The sequence below is a fragment of the Canis lupus genome, chromosome 1, assembly GCF_048164855.1.
Source record: "Canis lupus baileyi chromosome 1, mCanLup2.hap1, whole genome shotgun sequence".
Classification (NCBI taxonomy): domain Eukaryota; kingdom Metazoa; phylum Chordata; class Mammalia; order Carnivora; family Canidae; genus Canis; species Canis lupus.
This window is the reverse complement of record NC_132838.1, coordinates 19,061,646-19,081,748: the sequence shown is the minus strand read 5'-3', so window position 1 is coordinate 19,081,748 and position 20,103 is coordinate 19,061,646. Positions and strand designations below refer to the sequence as shown.

Sequence of the window (20,103 nt, the reverse complement as noted above, 5' to 3'; positions counted from 1 at the left end):
AAAAAAAAATTAAAAAAAAAAAGATTTAGAGTTGAAAACTTTATTCCACTACTTACTAACTGTGCAGCTTTGGGCACCTTTCTTGGGGGTGAGGGGCGGGGGGGGGGGTGGAGCAGAGGGAGACTCTCAGACACCAAGCCCAATGTAGACTCGATCTCAAGACTCTGAGATCGTGACCTGAGTCAAAATCAAGAGCCAGATAGTTAACCAACCGAGCTACCCAGGAGCCCCATTTGGGCCTGCTTCTTGACCTTTCTCAGCCATTATGTCAAGGTCAACAGGGCCAACAGAGATCATCCCAGGTTATCATGAGGATTAAAGCACAGGATAGGGCATGGCCTGACACAAAGCACTCCCGCATTAGTGGCAGCTGTTGTAACTTTGAGAACTTCTCAATATGCCTTGAGAGCTAAATGGAAGGAAACACATGGGGTTTTTGTAGCCCTTGGTCGATATTGAACAGGTTTCACCTTGCCCAAAGTTTCCCGTTTCAACGACAGTGATTAATGGGAAATAAATGAGGACCTGCAGTGATAATAAGAGAGGTTTAAGGTTGAGTTTATTTTTTTTTTTAAAGATTTTATTTATTTACTCATTCAGAGAGAGCGAGAGAGAGGCAGAGACACAGGCAGAGGGAGAAGCAGGCTCCATGCAGGAAGCCCGACGTGGGACTCGATCCCGGGTCTCCAGGATCACACCCCAGGCCGCAGGCGGCGCCAAACCACTGCGCCATCAGGGCTGCCCTTAAGGTTGAGTTTAGAAGTAGCAGGGAGCTACTCAGTGATGGTCAACCTAGCTCTGCAAAAGCCTCCTGTGGGGAGCTTCTAAAAAAACATCATGAGCCCGTCCCTGAAAAGTGGATTCAAATTGGCCCGGGAAAAGACCCAGACAGTAGTATTTTAAGGTCCGCAAGTGATTCCAATGTGTTGGAAGGTTGCTTCTGATACAGTTGAACTGCTCTATACACTAAAGAAGAAATTATTAGGAAATGCTAGAGACAAGCAGGTGCGGGGAGGCGGGGGAGCAGGGGAGGCGGCAGTGCTGAGTACAAGGTGAAAGCCTGGGTGGCTGAAAGTGGTGGCAGGACCCTTAGGAAGAGGGAGTTAATACCCAAGTCATTCAATTTGCTGAAGTATTAGCCTCCCATGTGTCTCCAAAACGTCCAGCAGATCGGCTATATGAGTAGCAAAGGTAAAGGGAATTTTGGCGTGAGAATCAATTTTAAAGAGCCACATCAGGAAAGAGCTGTGGGGCAGCCCTGGTGGTGCAGCGGTTTAGTGCCGCCTGCAGCCCAGGGCGTGATCCTGGTTGAGTCCCACATCAGGCTCTCTGGGTGGAGCCTGCTTCTCCCTCTGCCTGTGTCTCGGCCTCTCATTCTCTCTCTGTGTCTCTATGAGTAAATAAATAAAATCTTTAAAAAAAAAAAAACAAGAAAAAAAAAAAGGAAAGAGCTGTGAGGGGAAAGTTCCATAGGAGCAGGAACTCGGAACCGGGGTATCTGTGGCTGGACACATGCGGGGCCACAGGACAGGGCCGTGACCAGCAACTACACAGTCAAGGGGGAAACACATTCCCTGCATCATGTCATCACCACCCAGGTGCTCTCATCCCCACCTAATTCCACAGCTCTCCCTCCATATTTACAACTTTTGATTCATTTACACAATTAAAATTTTGGCTAATTGAGTCTCATCTCTTCCTTAAATTCTGATCACATGAACTGGCTAGAGGAATCCAATTAGAGCTCATTCACATTCTTACAAGTTTTTGTTTTTTTTTAAGATTTTATTTATTTGTGAGAGACAGAGAAAGAGGCAGAGACACAGGCAGAGGGAGAAGCAGGCTTCCCACAGGGAGCCCGATGTGGGACTCGATCCTGGGACCCCGGGATCACGCCCTGAGCCAAAGGCAGATGCTCAACCACTGAGCCAACCACGCATCCCCTTACAAGTATTTTTTATTTAAAGATACAGACCAAATATGCTATAAATGCCCCATTTCCATTGGTCATTTCACTTAATTGAAAAATAGGATATAATTTGATGTGTCCAAAAAATCACACAAAAGGTTACAAGATGTGACTAGAACCCACACCTAATTTTAAAAAAATTATTCCTTTCCATTACCACGTGTTTTTAGTAATACCTGCTAAATTCAGTAATATCTAACTTTGCATATTACATCATGAAAAATGAAAAGATTTAAAAACTGCAAAACGCATGAACCAATGTAACACTGAGATGTTCAGCTTTAGAAAAATTAAAGCCAGCAAACAGTTTTCATGTGTGTCCATTTATTGATTGCTGGGAATACAGCCTATTGAGAACACATGACATGCATTTGGGGCGAGAAATGTACCAAATCTGAAATGAAGCCATTCCTGCTAGGAGTTAATATGGTAGCACAGATTAGATCTAGAGTCACAGTGTGGGGAGACTCAAACGGCCACATACAGTTGTCATTAAGATTCCAGCTGCAAATTCTTTTGGAACTTATTTATTCTTAATTACTTAGACACTATCAGGAAAGCGAGAAGATCACTCTGCCTCTTTAACTTAAACTAAAGCAAGGAACAACAACAAAAAGAATTTGCTGTTATTTCAAATTGTTTAACGCAAAATCCTCATTTTTTACAGCTTCCTCCACATCAATTTGTATGTTTTAGAACTATAAGCAGCTCTACAGATTAGAAAAGATTAATAACCAATGCAAAACTGTCTTTGATTCCAGTATCAATGAATTATAGTGTTCTAATATCAGCAGATTTCTACACATTATCAGTTTTTCCTCAAGATCTTTGTTCTAACTCACTCATACAACAAAATCATATAAAGAATTCCAGTTACACTTAACAGGACGGAAAGATTAAGTTACTGGAATGTCTTAAACCATAATTAAAATCTCTTTAATTATATATGAGGCAAAAATTAAATCCCATAATTGGATAAAAGGATGATATGGACTTACAACTGTAGTGTAACATGGCATGTACATATTTCCCCCAAGCTTTGTGATGGATAGTGTTTCTTAAAATGAGAACACCGATGTCATTTGACAGTCACATGATTTTGACTGCTTTTTGTGGGAAAAAAAAGAGATGGATATACATACAGCAGTGGAATAAAAAAGGGAAGATTTTGGCTTTCGTTTTTTGTTTTTTAAGAGGCAGTCTGTTCCTTTCATAAACTATCTTCTTTCCTTAATGCTTCTGGAGGAATCAGTTATGGCTTGCAACGCTGGACAAATCTTGGGTATAAGCATACATCTCGGATGTGATACCTATTCAGAATCCAGGTCAAGAATCGTTCCAAGCCCAAGCCATATCCTCCATGAGGACATGTGCCATATTTTCTCTGTTTAAAAAAAAGAGAAAGAAGAATAGATGTTTAAAATTTTGTCTAAAATATTTAAAATTTTCTACTGTGAAATGAGTTAGTTTATTGTGGTTAAGAACTCAACCCTTAATGTATATGTTTTCAGGGGCACCTGGGTGCCTCAGTAGGCTAAATGTCTGCCTTAGGCTCACATCATGATCCCAGGGTCCTGGGATCCAGCCCCATGTCAGGCTCCCTGCCCAGCAGGGAGTCTGCTTCTCGCTCTGCACCAGCCCCCCTCAACCACTCATTCTCTTTCTCTCTCTTTCTTGCTCTCTCCCTGACTGAAATAAAAAAATAAATCTTTTTTTTAAAAAAAATCTATTATGTGAGGTGTCTGGGTGGCTCAGTTGGTTGAGTGTCTGCCTTCAACTCAGGTCGTAATTGTCAGGTCCTGAGATTGGCCCCTCAGCAGGCTCTCTGCTCAGCCAGGGGCCTGCTTCTCCCTCTACCTGTCCCCCTGCTCGTGCTAGCAAATAAATAAATAAAAATCTTAAAAAAAAATCGATATGCTTTCATGAACCACATATATTGAAATGATTTTATATGAAAAATAAATCAGGGAATAGGTGTCACCCTGGAATGAAGTCTATGTCTCTATCAGAGGAAAATGCAAAATAGCACTAGATATTGGTAGGATCTAATAAATTTTTTTTTTAAAGATTTTACTTATTTATTCATGAGCGACACAGAGAGGGGCAGAGACACACGCAGAGGGAAAAGCAGACTCCCTGTGGGGAGCCTGATGCGGGACTTGATCCCAGGACCCCAGGATCAGGACCTGAGCCAAAGGCAGATGCTCAATTCCTGAGCCACCCAGGCATCCCTTAACAGCAAATTTTTAAAAACTCAGTAGCATTGAGCAACGCCAGCAGCTAAGTACTTTTCAAATGAAGTTAACATGTTATTAAGATAAAGAGAAAACTAGCAATAGTCACATGCCACATTATAACCATGAAACTGAATATACAGCTCATTCAAACTCCAAAGTCCCGCACTGAACTCTCTTTTAAAAATTCTAATTTATACAGATTATAATGAAAAAATTTTAAAGAGTGTTAAAAAAAAAACAAAACAGTTTTTACCTGATCTGTGTACCAGTAATAGGGAGTGGGGTCAATTCCTTCCCTTTTATAACCTGCCAGTATTTCCTCACTATCCCAGATACGCATTGAGCCTCCCACAATCTCACCAACATTGGGCATCAACACGTCAACCTTTAAAAACAAGTAAATAAAATGCAGTTACTACCAGGCTACCAGGCATGGCACAGCTCTAGTTTCAAGGAAAATCACAATTAAACTCTTAGCTAAAGGAGCACTATGGTTGGTTATATAATATTCAAATCTTCAAATCTTGTTATTTAACAGAGTATTAAATACTCTGTTAATACTTCTGACTGGTCAGAAGACAAAAGCCACTTCTTTAAATACTGCTGTTCTAGATGTATAATGAAACGGTTGCTGTGAGCTTTATCTTACTCCACTGGCAGCCCCCACCCCCTTTGAAAGCAAAATTACTGATACTATTTGAATCACAAACTGACAGATTCTGTAAGGCGGGAATCCTCGGGACAGCGTTGCATATAGAAGGACTTGATCTCTACAGGAAATCGACAGAGCAAGATGGGCTCATTAATGGAGTCCGTCATCAGTCTCTCAGGAGCTTCTGGGATGTCCTGAGGTTAAACAAGACTTCATTAACATTTACAACTGGAAGGCAACAAGACAGAAGCAGCTCTCACCCCTAGCAGCCCCTCATCTTATTAATGTAACAAAGCAGAGAATACACACCCATCCACAACCCATACATATGGGTGGAAGTAACAATTTCTTCCAAAAACAGTAAAGATATTTTTAAAACTCACAAGCAGTTATTAATTAAACCAAGGGCAAAAAGATCTACTTCCTTCTACAGTAGATCTCAGGGGCCTGCTGCTGAAGGAATGAAACCTCCCCCCCCCAAAAAACCACTCAAGCCATTATCACCAGGGCTAGATACTGCGTAGCTATTTTTTTTTCAGTGGCCAGTTTTATCTAGCTCTGAAGCAAGCATGGTCCACTTGGTCCCATAAGGCATAAGATAATCAGTGAATGCTCCAGAACATCATTGATCTATGCACAGAATATGTTATTAATAACACCAATCTTTAAACTCTCCTGTTATCTGTACTTCTTTCTTGTTAGAGTAAATCATTATGGCTTCAATGATAGTAAGACAGATTCATAAGACAAATAACCAGTGTGCAATTTGTTAAGTGTAACCACCCCTGGAATACTTAGCTAAGAAATGTTAGATGATGATGAACCAAGTTATTCTGCTTCTATCTCAAAACATCCTTCAGTAAACCACACATACCTTCAACTGAAAACTGAAAACTGTTGTCCCAGTACAAACCGATTGAGAGAAGTTGACAAGACTCATTGATTTGTTTAATCGAGGAACCAAAATAGAGCTTAGCAATCACATGGCACAGCTGTCATCAAGCCCCAGTCCCCAGAGGACTGTGCTCTCTCAAGCAAAGGAAGGAAATGGGAGATGAACGGGATAGTTCTGGTCTCTTAGCTTTTATCTGCTTCACCTACTAGAGCAAGATCTAACTGGCAGAAAAAGTCTTACTACACATTCCAAAAAGTCAGAAGACCACTTATCTACTCTGGTATTCACACGTGCATGCAATGACATCAACACACAGTGTATGTGGACCTGCATCCAGGGCTTCCTGAACGGTGTACCCTGCTAAGAATTTATTTAGCTTTGGGTCCTCACAACTTTGCAAAGCCGACGTTACCTCCAAGGTGGAGATAAGAAAGCAGAAGGAGGGGTCACTGGCCTTCCATTATTCGGCAGTAAGGACACAGGTGGGAGCTAAGCTGCCCAGGGGGGCTTCTTACTCTGAAGATTGTGCTCCTTCTGCTCCATCACACTACTTTGCCAAATTTTAGGTAATGACAATTCTTAAATTTTTAATACAAAATTGTGTTATTTTACACCACCAAATGAATTTATGAGATGGTCAGAATAATTTATATAGGCCTAATATACTGTTTGTTCTCTCTGTAAATTCCTTCTAGAAATAAAAACTACAGTTAGCAGTAGTTGCTCCTATTTTACCTATAAAATGGATTTGCAAATACTATGTAAGAAATGGTTAAATGCACAGAGAAGAGGGCTTGAAAGTGCTAACAACCCACACTTCTAGATATATCCGCTCAGTGTATCTGGGACACGAGACCACCTTCCCCAGCAAGGTCTTCTCTCTAGGTTTTGCATTTTAACCAATAGCTATTTTATTCTTTGACTCTTCTCCATGTGAAGGAGTTTTAATACACTCCTTTGGGGGGAAGCATCCTTTTTGAAAGAACCAGATATTTTCTCCAGACCAATAAAATGAATATATACACATCAACATTCTGCATAGAATTTTCAAATGTACAGCTTTCTGAAGCATCCTGCCAGCCCAGAGAATTGCCACTAGAGTAAGTCAAGAGCATGGATTGATCGTGGAAGAAGAAAGAGGTAAAAGACGAGCTGTGAAGGCTAACACAGAGCTAATATTTACCGAACACTACAGAAACGTACTGTTCTGAGGCTGACTACGTCTATTGACTCAGTGAATCCTCAGACAACCCCAAGGAGGAGGTTCTGATGTTACCATTTATTTGACAATAAGCAGCTTCCTCCTGCATTACCAGTTCATTAACCAAAGTAGCAACCCACTTAATAAGCGCAATGCTACCCTGGAAACAACAAGCAATGCATACCTCTCCAAATTCATAGAAGGTTCCATCTTCTTTCTTTATATTGTGTTCTTTCAGCCACACAATAGCATCTGAATAGTTCATCCGCTTAAAAGGTCGTTTGGGAGGCTTGAAGTTCTACAATAGAAAGAAAAAAATGTATATAAAGAAACCGTAACACTAAAATTTCCATTTTAAGGAAAACTATTCGTCATTACTATAAAATGCTTTTCAAAAAAATAATAATAAATAAAATAAATAAAATGTTATTTCAGTCTAGAACACAAACAGGACATTCCTAAAAATGGAAAGTATACATGACCTCTTCCTATGTAAATTAAAATATAAAATTATTGGCAATGACTGGTGTCAAATTTTACTCTTAAAAATGAGTAAAGGTGGTCAAAAGGTACAAACTTCCAGTTATAAAATAAGCCAGTTGTAAGGAATATAATGTGCAGCAAGGTGACTACAGCTAACAATACTCTAAGAATTTGAAAGCTGCTAAGATAGTAGATCTTAGGAGGGTGCATTTAAGAAAGAACAAATATATCAATGTCGGGTAATGGAGTTTTTTTTTTTTTTTTTAAGTATATGTGCTGCTGAAGCAAGTACGGATTTTTTTTTTTTAAAGATTTTATTTATTTATTCATAAGAGACACAGAGAGAGGCAGAGACACAGGCAGAGGGAGAAGCAGGCTCCCTGCAGGAGCCCGATGTGGGACTCGATCCCAAGACCCCAGGATCATGCCCTAAGCCAAAGGCAGATGGTCAACCGCTGAGCCACCCAGGTGTCCCTAGTAATGATGTTAACTAGACTTATTATGATAATCATTTCATAATATATACAATCATCAAATCATTATGCTGTATACCTGAAACATGCTACTATATATCCATTTTATTTAAAAAATCAAAATGTGTATGTACACACATACATATATATATGCACGTATATATATTAGTTCCTTATTTCAAAACTTGTCAAGCTACTAAATCTACAAAAATTGAGGGTGAAGACATCATTTCCTTCCAAAAAAAAAAAAATCATGATTTTGCATTTCCATAAAACAGTACACCTACCGGGTTGAGGTCACGCACTATGCTTCCTGCAGGTGATTTCAAGACTCTATCCACCACGTCACAAACCAAGTCCTCCAATCGGTTCAGAAGCTCCTCAAAGGTCAGGAAAGGGCACTCTGCTTCCACATGAGTGTATCTGAAGAACAGGACACTAGCTGGGAGGCACTCTACTTTTCCACCAAGTTTCTCTCAAGCAAGGATTTTAACATTGCAAAACTGCCCAGAAATGTAAAATTGCAGCGCCGCCAACCAACTCCCAAGTCGGCAAATTAGTTTTACAGCCCCTACCTTTCCCTCTTGAATAGTCATTTCTTGTTTATTCCTTAACACATGAAGGATCAAGGCAAGTGAAATAAGAGACCATTGCTCCCTAGGAGGCAAGACTTCATACACGGCCTTCATTAATTTGTTCAACTGCCCTCCCTCTACATGCCTTCTTAGTATACCAAGTTTTTTTTTTTTTTAAATGTAGTCATCATCTGTCTACATAAAGATTGCTTCTCTAAGCATATTTTCTTAAAAATTATTTTTTTAATAAAAATAAGAAGACAATTCCATACTCAGCCAGGTGCCTTCGTGTTCTAGATTGTTCTGCCCTGTATGACTGTGCGATACAAAACACATCTCCCAGAGCTGGAATGCAGGTCTCCAGGTACAGCTGCGAGGACTGAGTCAAAAATGCCTCTTCCCCAAAATAGTCAAGCTTGAAGAGTGTAGCACCTCCTTCTACTTGTGTTTGCACTAACGTTGGAGGAGTAACCTGTTCAAATGCAGAGGAGGAGTAAACAAAGGCCAATTGTGAGGGCCACTATTCCAGTTTAAAAATGCCAGAAGGTATCAACCGTTTGCAAATGATGATGGATATACACTTACTTCATAGTACCCCCTATCAAAGAAGTGATCTCTAAAGCACCGGGTGACCACAGAACGTGCTTTCAGGATCTTGGACATGTTTTCTCCCCGGATCATCATGTGTCGGTTGTTGAGCTGGACATCCACGTCGGACTCCTCGTTAATCAAGTTATCAGCTCCTCCAGCAGGGGCAAGCCCAATCAGTTCCCAGAAGTCACAGCTCAGCTCATGGCCCCCGGGGGCCTACATTTTACAAGGCGGGAGAAGGCAGCGGGGAGAAAGGAGGAGACAAAAAAACTAACATTACTGGAGATTCTAATTTATGTCAAACTTGTTGGTAAGTTATTTTTAGACTTGACCATTATTAGCCTACCCTTTGAAACACTAAGCCCCAAAAATCCGATTTGGTATTTAATCCTCCTTTCAGAGTAAATGCACACAAATTTTTAAACAAAAGAAAAGCACAGACTAGAAAATAAATGATAATCTCACAAATTGGAGTAACTACTAACCACGGTTATCATTCCATGTATCTTCCTAGTCTTTGCCTGATAATTTAAAATGACATTTTATTGACACTGAAAATCCTTAAATGCAAAGGTTTTACTGAAAGTTGTTTCTCTTTGGAACAGATATATGAGAGAAATTCAAATTCTCCCAGTAATTCCATTAAAGCAATTCATTTTAGAGGCTACACAGCACAGAATATACAATTATCTTGGTGCCAAACCCTGGATAGCAAGTAACACATTGTGACAACTAAATTTTGCAAATCACATTACTTCCGTGAACTTGAATCAGATATTCATACTTAATGTAGGTTCCTTTCCATGAATTCTGGGAGACTCTCCAATGTTGGTATTTCTAGTCTATTAGGAAGACTCTAAGGGCTCCCTCTGGTGGTTAATATGTCACATTTGTTTTTCTTTCCCAGCCAACAAATATAACCACAGTAATTATTTGAACAGTAATTACCAACAAGTAACTGTTGGCTAGAAAAGAAACAGCTCTCTGAATATCAGAATTATATTTACCTTTTTCTAAAAGAGACTTTCAAATTCTATTCAGAAAATTTCAGATTTAGATTACACTTCTCTCCTGAAATTTTTTGGATAGATTGTTTTACTTCAATTTACTGGCTGAAAAATGATTCATGCATTCACAGCAAAGCGGCTATACTATGGCCCATGAAGATTACTTGAGGAATTCCATAAGGTTGGAAATCTCTGAATTTGTATCATATGAGTTGTACAGTGTACATTTTTTCCACTGGAAAAAGCATACTAAACTTAGCAATTATATCACATCTGTGTATTAATTTGCCAAATACCAGAAGTTTAAATAAAACACTGGAGAACAAAGAAACATTTACCCAGTAAGAAATTCAACCTACTAAAAAAAAAAAAAAAAAAAAAAAAAAAAAAAGAAATTCAACCTACTTACCTGCTTGCCCTTTGGGGTCAGATTTAGAGTCCCGTACACTGTAACACTGCTCTCAGTGGCCAAGACAACTCCATTGTAACACTGACACTATAAAAAGATTAAAGTTCAGATTTACTTACATTGACATTAAAAATGTATGTTCTGCTGTACAGAAAGCTAAGTGGATTACTTACATGCAAGTTCCCTGGTATAAAACTAGTAAAACAAGATAGCCATCAATTTTTTAGTATTAATAAAGAATAGCTACTTTTGGGATCCCTGGGTGGCGCAGCAGTTTGGCGCCTGCCTTTGGCCCAGGGCGCGATCCTGGAGACCCGGGATCGAATCCCACGTCGGGCTCCCAGTGCATGGAGCCTGCTTCTCCCTCTGCCTGTGTCTCTGCCTCTCTCTCTCTCTCTCTGTGACTATCATGAATAAATAAATAAAAATTAAAAAAAAAAAAAAAAGAATAGCTACTTTTGTGGAAGAAGGATTCATCAACAGAAAAATATGTATGTAAACAGATATTTTACGTAAATACATATGCAAAAATTACAGTAGCCCACATCTCTTAAAAATATCTGAGCAGCTCATTTTATTTTAAAATTTAGACAGTTGGGCAGCCCGGGTGGCTCAGCGGTTTAGCACTGCCTTCAACCCAGGGCCTGATCCTGGAGACCCGGATCAAGTCCCACGTAGGGCTCCCCGCATGGAGCCTACTTTTCCCTCTGTCTCTCTGTGTCTCTCATGAATAAATGAATAAAAATCTTTAAAAAAATAAAAATAAAATAAAATTCAGACGGTTAGGGTAGCCCGTGGCTCAGCGGTTTAGCGCCATCTTCAGCCCAGGGGCCTGATCCTGGAGACCTGGGATAGAGTCCCACGTCGGGCTCCCTGCATGGAGCCTGCCTCTCCCTCTGCCTGTCTCTGCTTCTCTCTCTCCATGTCTCTCATGAATAAATAAATAAAATATTTAAAAAATAAAATAAAATTCAGACGGTTAAAAAAAAATCAGACAGTTAAAATAATAAACCATCCACCTAGACTATGATCCTCAACACTTGCTAAAATCATTAGGATTAAAGTCATGAGTAACTTTATAATGGAGGGACCACTTATCGGCACTTTAACCGACTATCAAAAAATCATAAGAAAAAGAAAAGAGAACATTATGTGGCCTTGATGTGAGGCAATGAGAAGTACATAGCTTTGCCCAGGAAGTAGTTGTGCCAAAAAAATCAAACCAAACTAAATTAAAAAACAAACAAACAAACAAACAAAAAAACCCCAAACCTGAATTTGATAAGCTTATAAGAAATACAGAGGATAGAGGAATGTGTTAGATGACCCCTCAGCATGCAACCACGGAAGTAGCTATTCTTTTTTTTTTTAAAGATTTTATTCATCCATTCATGAGAGACACACACACACAGAGAGAGAGAGAGAGAGAGAGAGAGAGAGAGAGAGAGGCAGAGACACAGGCAGAGGGAGAAGCAGGCTCCACGCAGGGAGCCCGATGCGAGACTTGATCCTGGGTCCTCAGGATCATGCCCCGGGCTGAAGGCAGGCGCCAAACCACTGAGCCACCCTGGGATCCCCACGAAGTAGCTATTCTTTATTTGATACCCTGGAATGGAGGAGTCCCAATGGACAACCAACTAGGTTTTTTCATACAAATTGCTATGGGGGGGTGGGCGGGAGGGAGTGGAAAAAAGACGTAGCAGCTCAATGCCATAATGCAGATCTGGTTTGGGTTCTCATTCAAACCAAACAACTGTAAAAAGACATGATGAATAAAGTGGGAGAATCTGACTGGATACTTGGAGGAGCTGTCTTCATCTGCGGAGAGTGTGATTCACATGGGCATGGTTATATTAAAGCTATTTTTTCTTGGAGATGCATATGTAAGCATATTTATACGAGATGATATGATGTCTAGAGGGTCAAAGCGGTGAGCAGTCAAACAGAATTGGCCAGTACATCAGCTGTTACTTGTTAGGGACTTGATGTTTTTATCCCTTCAAAATCCTTCTGTTGAAATCCTATGCCCCACTGTGCCCATATGAGGAAGTGGGCCCCTGGAGAGGTGATTAGGATGAGATGAGGTGGTGGGATTAGTGCCTTTAATAAGAGGTACGAGGGGTTGCTCCCCCTCTCTGCCCTCTGCCATGAGAATATGCAGCCTGGAAGAGGACCCTCACCAGAACATGACCATGCGGACACTCTGCGCTCGACTTCTGGCCTGGAGAACCATGAAAGATAAACGTTCTGTTGTTTACAAGCCACCCAGTCTATGGTACTTTATTATAGCAGCTAAAACTAAGACCTCACCGAAGCTGGGTGATGAGCACACAAGGTTTCTTTATATTGAATAATTTGGGGATTAGGGATGACCATCTAAAATCCATGCATAACTTGAGTCTCCCACAACTTAATAGCCTAGTTAACATATATTTCATACATTATGTGTATTATACTATATTCTTAAAGTAAGCTAGAGAAAAGCAAATGTTATTAAGAAAGCCACAACAAAGACAGAATTCACTTACAGTACTGTAAAAACAATCCCCACACAAGCAGACCCATGTAGCTCAAGCCCATGTTGCTCAAGGGTCAACTTGCACCGTTCTATTTTTTACGTGTTGGAAATTTTCTATAATAACAGTTTAAAGTATATATACAGATCCTAAAGTTCCCAAAACTAACAATAAAGGAACTTGGGGGGGGGGGGGGAGGAACTTTCAGCTACAGGTAAGAAAAAATATTTACCAAATCATCTGACAAGACACACTGAAGATAGCCTGTACCATCCCGCAACACCAGAAACATTAAATTCTTTCCTAAAAATGAGAAAGAAAAATTTAGCCTGACTGTTCTCAAGGCACTTACAGTACTTTCTCATAATTTAATCTTGTAACAGGTAACTCCACAGTTAGATGTTAAGAGTTCAAACCTCCCTGAGTGACCCCTTCCTCTCGAGTGACCATCAGAAACATTACTACTCAGTATCTGTAGATACTTCCAAATCCTGTGTGAGCTTCATGGTCCATATGATAATGGGGAAGCAAAACCATTATTAACATGAGACGAGGGATTACATCTCATCCACCACTGAATCCTCTGCAATGCCTAGCATAGTACTGTGAGCTCAGTGGGAGATGCATAAATATTGCTGCACAGAATCACTTTTTATTTATGCCCCATCTCTTTTTATGAAGGATGTGATAACTACATACAATAAAATACAGGTAATAAAAATAGTAAAAGAAAGCAAAAATTCAGGACTGAGAGAAACAGAATACAAACACACTAATTATAAAAGCCAACACCACTGCCATAAATAAATCAGATTTGACTCTGCACTTCCTGTAATACATCCCCTGCTTTTCATTAAATAATTAAATTCAACTAGACAAATATTTACTGGATACTCCTGATTTCTGTGATTGCTTACAGTTAAATATTTTAATAATTCTTTAAACCTATAATAGTCATATAAGAACAAATTTAGGATATAATCCACTATCTTCTTTTAAAAACTAGCATCGCAAACGAAAATATTCCCCACCCAAGTAAATGTTTTTATGTCCTTCATCTAGCCCAGGGATGTTTAAAATTAGAGAGAGAAAAGAAAAGCTATACCATTTACCTTGCCTACGCAGCCTGTGGACCCAGCCAAACACCTTTACTCTTTGGCCTCTGTACTCTTCTAGTGCATGAATCTTCACCTGTGAAATTGAAATCATTGAAATGAAAACAAGTGACCAATCACGTAATTTATCACATACCAACTTCTCCACTAATACTAGATGGATGGTAGTTAAGTGTTAAAAATTTACAAATGATGCAAAACTGCAGTCTTCTACAAAGGTTTACCATATTGGAGGGGTTAAAAAAAACCAAACAAGTCTTCTTTCTCTTACTGCAAAACTGATGATACTGAGAACCATCTGGAATTTCAGATACTGCTATATAAAATCAATGAATAAACAAATTCATAATAGCAAAAACACGATTCTGCTCAGAGCCCTTCGACCCTCACAGTCCCTCCCGACACCATATGGTAGAAGCTAACCAAGGCTAGCTATTGGATTGGAGGAGTAAGGACACGGGAGAGGAGTACAGGACGGGGAGGGTGAAGGCAGCTAAGACAACTTCATCACTAAGGACACAGGAAAAAGATGACAATATATCAGCAGTAAGAACTATTTGAAATCTAAGCATGGGGCACCTGGGTGGCTCAGTAGGTTAGGTGTCTGCCTTTGGCTCAGATCATGATCCTAGGGTCCTGGGATCGAGACCTACAGTGGGTTCCCTGCTCAGCGAGGAGTCTGTTTCTCCCTCTCCTTCTGCCCCTCCTCCCCAGCTCGTGCTCTCTTTTTCTCTCAAATAAATAAAATCTTAAAAACAAACAAACAAACAACTAAGCATGTCCACTCGCAGCCCAGCATCTGTTCTAGAAAAAATACAGTGGAATCCAATTCACAAAGCCACAAAACATTTTATCTTTTTTTTAAAAAAATCATGAAAATCATGGATTTTGACCTCTTCATTTTACGGTGAGGAAATGGACAGATAGAGAGGGAGGACACTTAACTTTTAGGCAGGACAGGAATCACTCAACACCTCATTATTAAACTCTTTAATAAAATAAACCCCTGAAAGGACTAGCCTCATGGGATGCCTGGGTGGCTCAGCAGTTGAGCACCTGCCTTCAGCCCAGGGCCTGGTCCTGGAGTCCCGGGATCGAGTCCCACATCAGGCTCCCTGCATGGAGCCTGCTTCTCCCTCTGCCTGTTTCTTTGCCACTCTCTCTGGTCTTTCATGAGTAAATAAATAAAATCTTAAAAAAAAAAAAAAGAACCAGCCTCATAACTCTAAAATGTTATTTGTCTCTATCCCTTCTAAAAGAAAAAGCAGGGAGAACAGTGCGAAGGTGCAAGCCACACGGCACGGCCCTCAAATACAGAACTGACAGTCCAACGGGGCACATCTGCAATATTTGGGGCAGTATGTAGTATCACACTCACACATTTTGGCTCTGGGAGACTTGGATCATTTTTAATGGTAATCTTCTTTGCTTCTTCCAGGTTCTTTTCTCTTCGCAAATTATCTTCTGCCTAATTTTAACAATAAAGCAACGTGTTAACGTGGTTTCTAGTATTCTATCTTAAAAAACATTCCACAATGGCAAAGTCATTGCTCACCTCTTTCTTTTCCCGGGATTCACTCTTCATTTGTTCCCTATGCCACATTTTTTTTATGTTCTTCATCTGTGATTTAGAAATAACATCCCACCTCTAGAGAAAAAAACAGGTGTTTAATTTTTTTCAAGAAACTATGTTCTGATGAAAATTTATTTACAAAATATAATTCTGTAGAGTTTTTGACTCATCCTACCTCATTTTCTTTCTGGGAATCTATGTAAATGGTGGGAAACGGTTCTTTTCCCACTGTCATCAAAGCCTTGGGTAGGAAGGGAGAAAGAGAAAATTTAACATTGTACAGTATTTGAAATCAAAAGAACATCCCAATTATGAGGGAACTTTAACCACCTAGAACGTATCAAGAGGCAAGAAGAAAAACATACTGACCCCAACAGCCAAAAGTGGATGTTGAAAAAATGACTGTTTGGACATACTAAGAATATTTTGCTTAAAGTAAAAGCCCTCAGGTCTTTTCACAAACAATTCTAGCAAGTGCAGCTACACAATACAGTTGATCCCTGAACACGGGTTTAAACTGCGTGGGTCCACTTACACACAGATTTTTTCCCCCCATGGATATATTACAGTGCTATAAAGGTATTTTCTCTTTCTTATAATTTTTAACATTCACTGTTTTCTAATTAACTTTTTTGTAAAAATATAGCATAGAATACATACAACATTCAGAATATGTGTTGACTGCTTATGTTACTGGTATGTTATTAGGAAGTCAGAAGCCATACACAGATTTTTGACTCTGCAGGGGTCAGTGCCTCTAATCCTGTGTTGTTCAAGGGCCAACTGTATACAGTTTCCCAAGACAAGCACTAGAAGCAATAGATGTTAAGTGACTGTGGGAACAGTAGAAGCCAATTACAGATCTCATCTAAATGGTTAATCTTCACTATGAAATCAGGGAAGTTGTTTCTGAAACTCTTTCAGAAACAAAAATAATGGTTAAGAACATAAAAGGCTAAGCATCATTTAATTTGAAAAATTCCTGTATCTAGAATACCTCTCTTCATAAATCAGAGAACATGGCAGGTACTGCTGTGCCACATATACCATACAGTTTGCATTACTTGATTAAGTCAGCCAAGAACCCTAACAGTTGTAGGATCTGAAGCTTACGGAAACTAAAGGTCTAGTTTCTGGACCTGGAAAATACTTTTCACTTGTTTTAACACTAATGCCAATTCAATGATCACTGCAGAGGACGGAACCTGGATCTTTTAAACACATCTAAGAGAGTTCTTCTTTTTAATAATTAGGCTTTGGACAGATGTTTATAAATCATTAGGAATTTGCTCCTGACACACTCTATTGATCTCTCCTTTTTTTATCACTGAAATTTAAAGTTTCAAGCCAAACTGTAATTCCCTAAGTCAGAATGGCACACATTTACTAATAGTGACATTCTGCAAACATTCACCTACCAGTGTTGTCAGTTCTCAACTGGAAATGAGAGGGAGAGGAAAAAGGTAAGACCCAGCTTCCCCTAGTCCCACTAAGTTCATGACCAGATTTCTTCTAAACGGACTCCTAAGGGGCCTCTTAGTGAATTTAGCACTGGAATCCAGATGTGATCCTGAGCCTTGACCTGAGTCTTGAGACTCAATGACCTAATTGGGATCAGTGCAGTAAGAATGGACCCATTTTTCAGAGCAGACACTTGTAACTTGTGAGCCCGGAGCTTAAACATAGAATGCTAATTTACTAATATACTATTGTTTCTCAGGATCTAAAATTCTCAAGTGAGTTTAGCCTGTCGTCTCTTAGCATAGTAAGAAAGGAAATATGACACCTTTTAAAAGTGCTCGAATATAAGTTTAGACTTGTTCATCCAATACTCTTAAAGCTACATAGCTGTATACGTTCCTCATTTTTGCTTTCCTGAAAATACTCTTCAAAATCTAGTTCTTGAAATAAAGTTACTGACAAGCCAAATAATAATAGACACGAGTCACTAATACATGTAGTCATTTTCCTAATGAGAAGAGACACTACCTTTAGGCCTGTTTTAAAAGGCTTCTCCTTGGTTCCATCACCTGTAGCATCATTTCCCTCTCGATCCGAGACATACAGCTCTGCTGTTTTACAAAAGGAGAATAAGTTACTCGTTTGGACAGTAATTATTAGTCACTTCACACTGCAACTACTTCATTCACTGTTTATCTTTTATTTTTCTTTTTAAGATTTTATTTATTTACTCATGAGAGACACAGAGAGAGAGAGAGGCAGAGACACAGGCAGAGGGAGAAGCAGGCCCCATGTAGGGAGCCTGACGTGGGACTCAATCCCGGGTCGCCAGGACCATGCCCTGGGCCAAAGGCAGGTGCTAAACCACTGAGCCACCCAGGGATCCCCAACTCTTTATCTTTGTGAATAGAACACACATCTGATTAGTAAAAATGACCACAGTACAAAAGAAATCATAATTACTTTCCCACACCTCTATTTTAGTGACATCTATCAAGCGACATGTATCACATAAAAATACTGTAGTTACAAACTCAGCTTTTCAAGATAACCTTGATGATTTTAATTTGTGATACTGTTTGTATATCTGCTTGATAAAGGCTCTGAAGTTGGCCAGACCAGACTGCAATGTTGGATGTCCTTGTACCTTAAAAGCCAGGTTGACCCTAGGGAATTCACTTAACCTGTCGTTACTGTACAAAATGAGTGGGGGAGGGAAAAAAACTATACCCGTCTTGAAGGGTGGTACTGAGGTCGAGGTAAAATAACACATACAAACTAGATATCCCAGTGAGAGTGCGCTGATGCCAAATAAACATCAGGTCTTTCTGATCTCTACTTTTTTTTTCCTAAAAAAAAGATCTTATTTATTTATTCATGAGAGACAGAGAGAGAGAGAGAGAGAGAGAGAGGCAGAGACACAGGCAGAGGGAGAAGCAGGCTCCACGCAGGAGCCCGACGTGGGACTCGATCCCAGGACCCGGGGTCACGCCCTGGGCCGACCGCAGTCGCTCAACCGCTGAGCCACCTGCAAACATTCTGCAAACATTCACCAACCATTGAAGGTAGGTGAAGGGGTTCCCTTCATTTCCTTTAAAGATCAGAAGGAAGGGCAGCCCGGGGGGCTCAGCGGTTGAGCACCTGCCTTGGGCCCAGGGCGTGACCCCGGAGACCCAGGATGGAGTCCCGCGTCGGGCTCCCTGCATGGAGCCTACTTCTCCCTCTGCCTGTGTCTCTGCCTCTCTGTGCATCTCATGAGTAAATAAATAAGATCTTTAAAAAATAAAAATAAAAAAAATAAGCTCTGGGCCTGGCAAACCGCAGAAGGCCTCGCGCCTAGTGTGAACAGTGACATCAATCTGGGGCCCCTCTCCCTTTGCAGCCGCAGCAGGCGGCCTCCCCGGAAGCCTCCGTGGACACGAGCATGTGTGGGAGCGGGTCCTCCGCGGACGGCCGCTCGGAAGAGGTGACGTGTCTGGGGGACACTCTGACGTCACGGCGCGGCCGGCGCGGCCGGCAGCCCAGGCCGGGGACCGGGCGGCGCACAGCGAGGGGCCCCTCCCCTCCATTCCCCTCTCCCTCCCCCCTCCCCCGCCAATGTTTCCCCATAACCAGCGGGGGACCCCCCCCCGGGGGCCAGGCGGCCGGCCGCAGCTCGGCTCCCGCCCCGCGTCGCGCCCCCACAGCCCGGGGTCCCCGAGCCTCGCTCACCGAGTACCATCCCCGCGGTAGGCCCGGTCGCCTCCAAGGACATCGTCCGCCACACTCTGCCGCCTTGTCACCGCAACGTGCACCGGCGGCTTCCTCGACTAGGACGTTGCATCAGAACGTCATGCATCGGTCGCCCCAGTGAGTCACCCGAGCGCCGCCGCGCCATTGGTCACAAGAGGACGCGACAGGCGGGCAGGCGTCGCCGCTGCCGCCATCTTTGCGCCGGGCAGAGGCAACTTCCGGGTCTGGCGCCCCGCCCCCCACGCCCCCCGGGCTGCCTGGCCGCCTACGCCGGGAGGGGCTGCGCGCTGCTCCGCGCTCCCTGCTGAAAGCTTCGGTTCCGCCCCAGCTGTCGGTGCCCTGGCGCCTTTTTGGAAACCAGATGAAAAATTTCCTTCCAGGGAATGAAATGGCCTGGATGGCTGGATGGCTGGATGGCTCAGCGATCTGCTTGGAGCTCAGGGCGTGATGCTGGGGTCCTGCGATCGAGTCCCGAGTGGGGCTCCTTGCAGGGAGCCTGCTGCTCCCTCTGCCTGTGACTCTGCCTCTCTCTGTGTCTCCCATGAATAAATAAATAAAATCTTTTTTAAAAAGTTCATTCCACATCCCCCAGTGTTGGAACGCTGTTGGAATTAATGTCCTCATTAAATGTATTAAGCAACAACCACAAGGGGTGGGGGTGGGGGTGGGGGTTCGGGGCACGGGGATAGGCCTATCTCACCTGCAGTGCCTGTT

The 20,103-nt window shown here is 41.5% G+C and overlaps 1 protein-coding gene across 2 annotated transcripts; it reads right to left on the bottom strand.

The window, feature by feature from the left end:
• Positions 1–2,276: 2,276 nt before the first annotated feature.
• NARS1 (asparaginyl-tRNA synthetase 1) lies at positions 2,277–19,527 on the bottom strand. 2 transcript variants are annotated; one of them, XM_072822286.1, is made up of 15 exons: positions 19,369–19,527; positions 17,686–17,768; positions 15,872–15,937; positions 15,679–15,771; positions 15,502–15,591; positions 14,121–14,199; positions 13,241–13,311; positions 10,493–10,579; positions 9,071–9,292; positions 8,758–8,957; positions 8,198–8,333; positions 7,139–7,252; positions 4,921–5,052; positions 4,460–4,591; positions 2,277–3,353 (listed from the first exon to the last, which is right to left on the bottom strand). In XM_072822286.1, the coding sequence occupies exons 1-15, from the start codon at positions 19,409–19,411 to the stop codon at positions 3,222–3,224; spliced, it is 1,680 nt and encodes a 559-aa protein (XP_072678387.1). In that variant the 5' UTR covers positions 19,412–19,527; the 3' UTR covers positions 2,277–3,221. The 2 variants fall into 2 exon arrangements, with proteins under 2 accessions (XP_072678387.1, XP_072678398.1); XM_072822297.1 differs by having other exon boundaries at positions 17,686–17,765; positions 19,369–19,511.
• Between the last annotated feature and the right edge of the window lie 576 nt (positions 19,528–20,103).

Excerpts from the sequence above, each read along its gene's own strand:
- NARS1 (XM_072822286.1), bottom strand. The coding sequence starts at position 19,411 with ATGTCCTTGGAGGCGACCGGGCCTACCGCGGGGATGGTACTCG. Across the intron at positions 10,580-13,240 it reads GTGTCTTGTCAGATGATTTG|TGTCAGTGTTACAATGGAGT; the intron begins GTAAATATTTTT and ends ATCTTTTTATAG. Across the intron at positions 9,293-10,492 it reads TGACCCCAAAGGGCAAGCAG|GCCCCCGGGGGCCATGAGCT; the intron begins GTAAGTAGGTTG and ends TGTAAAATGTAG.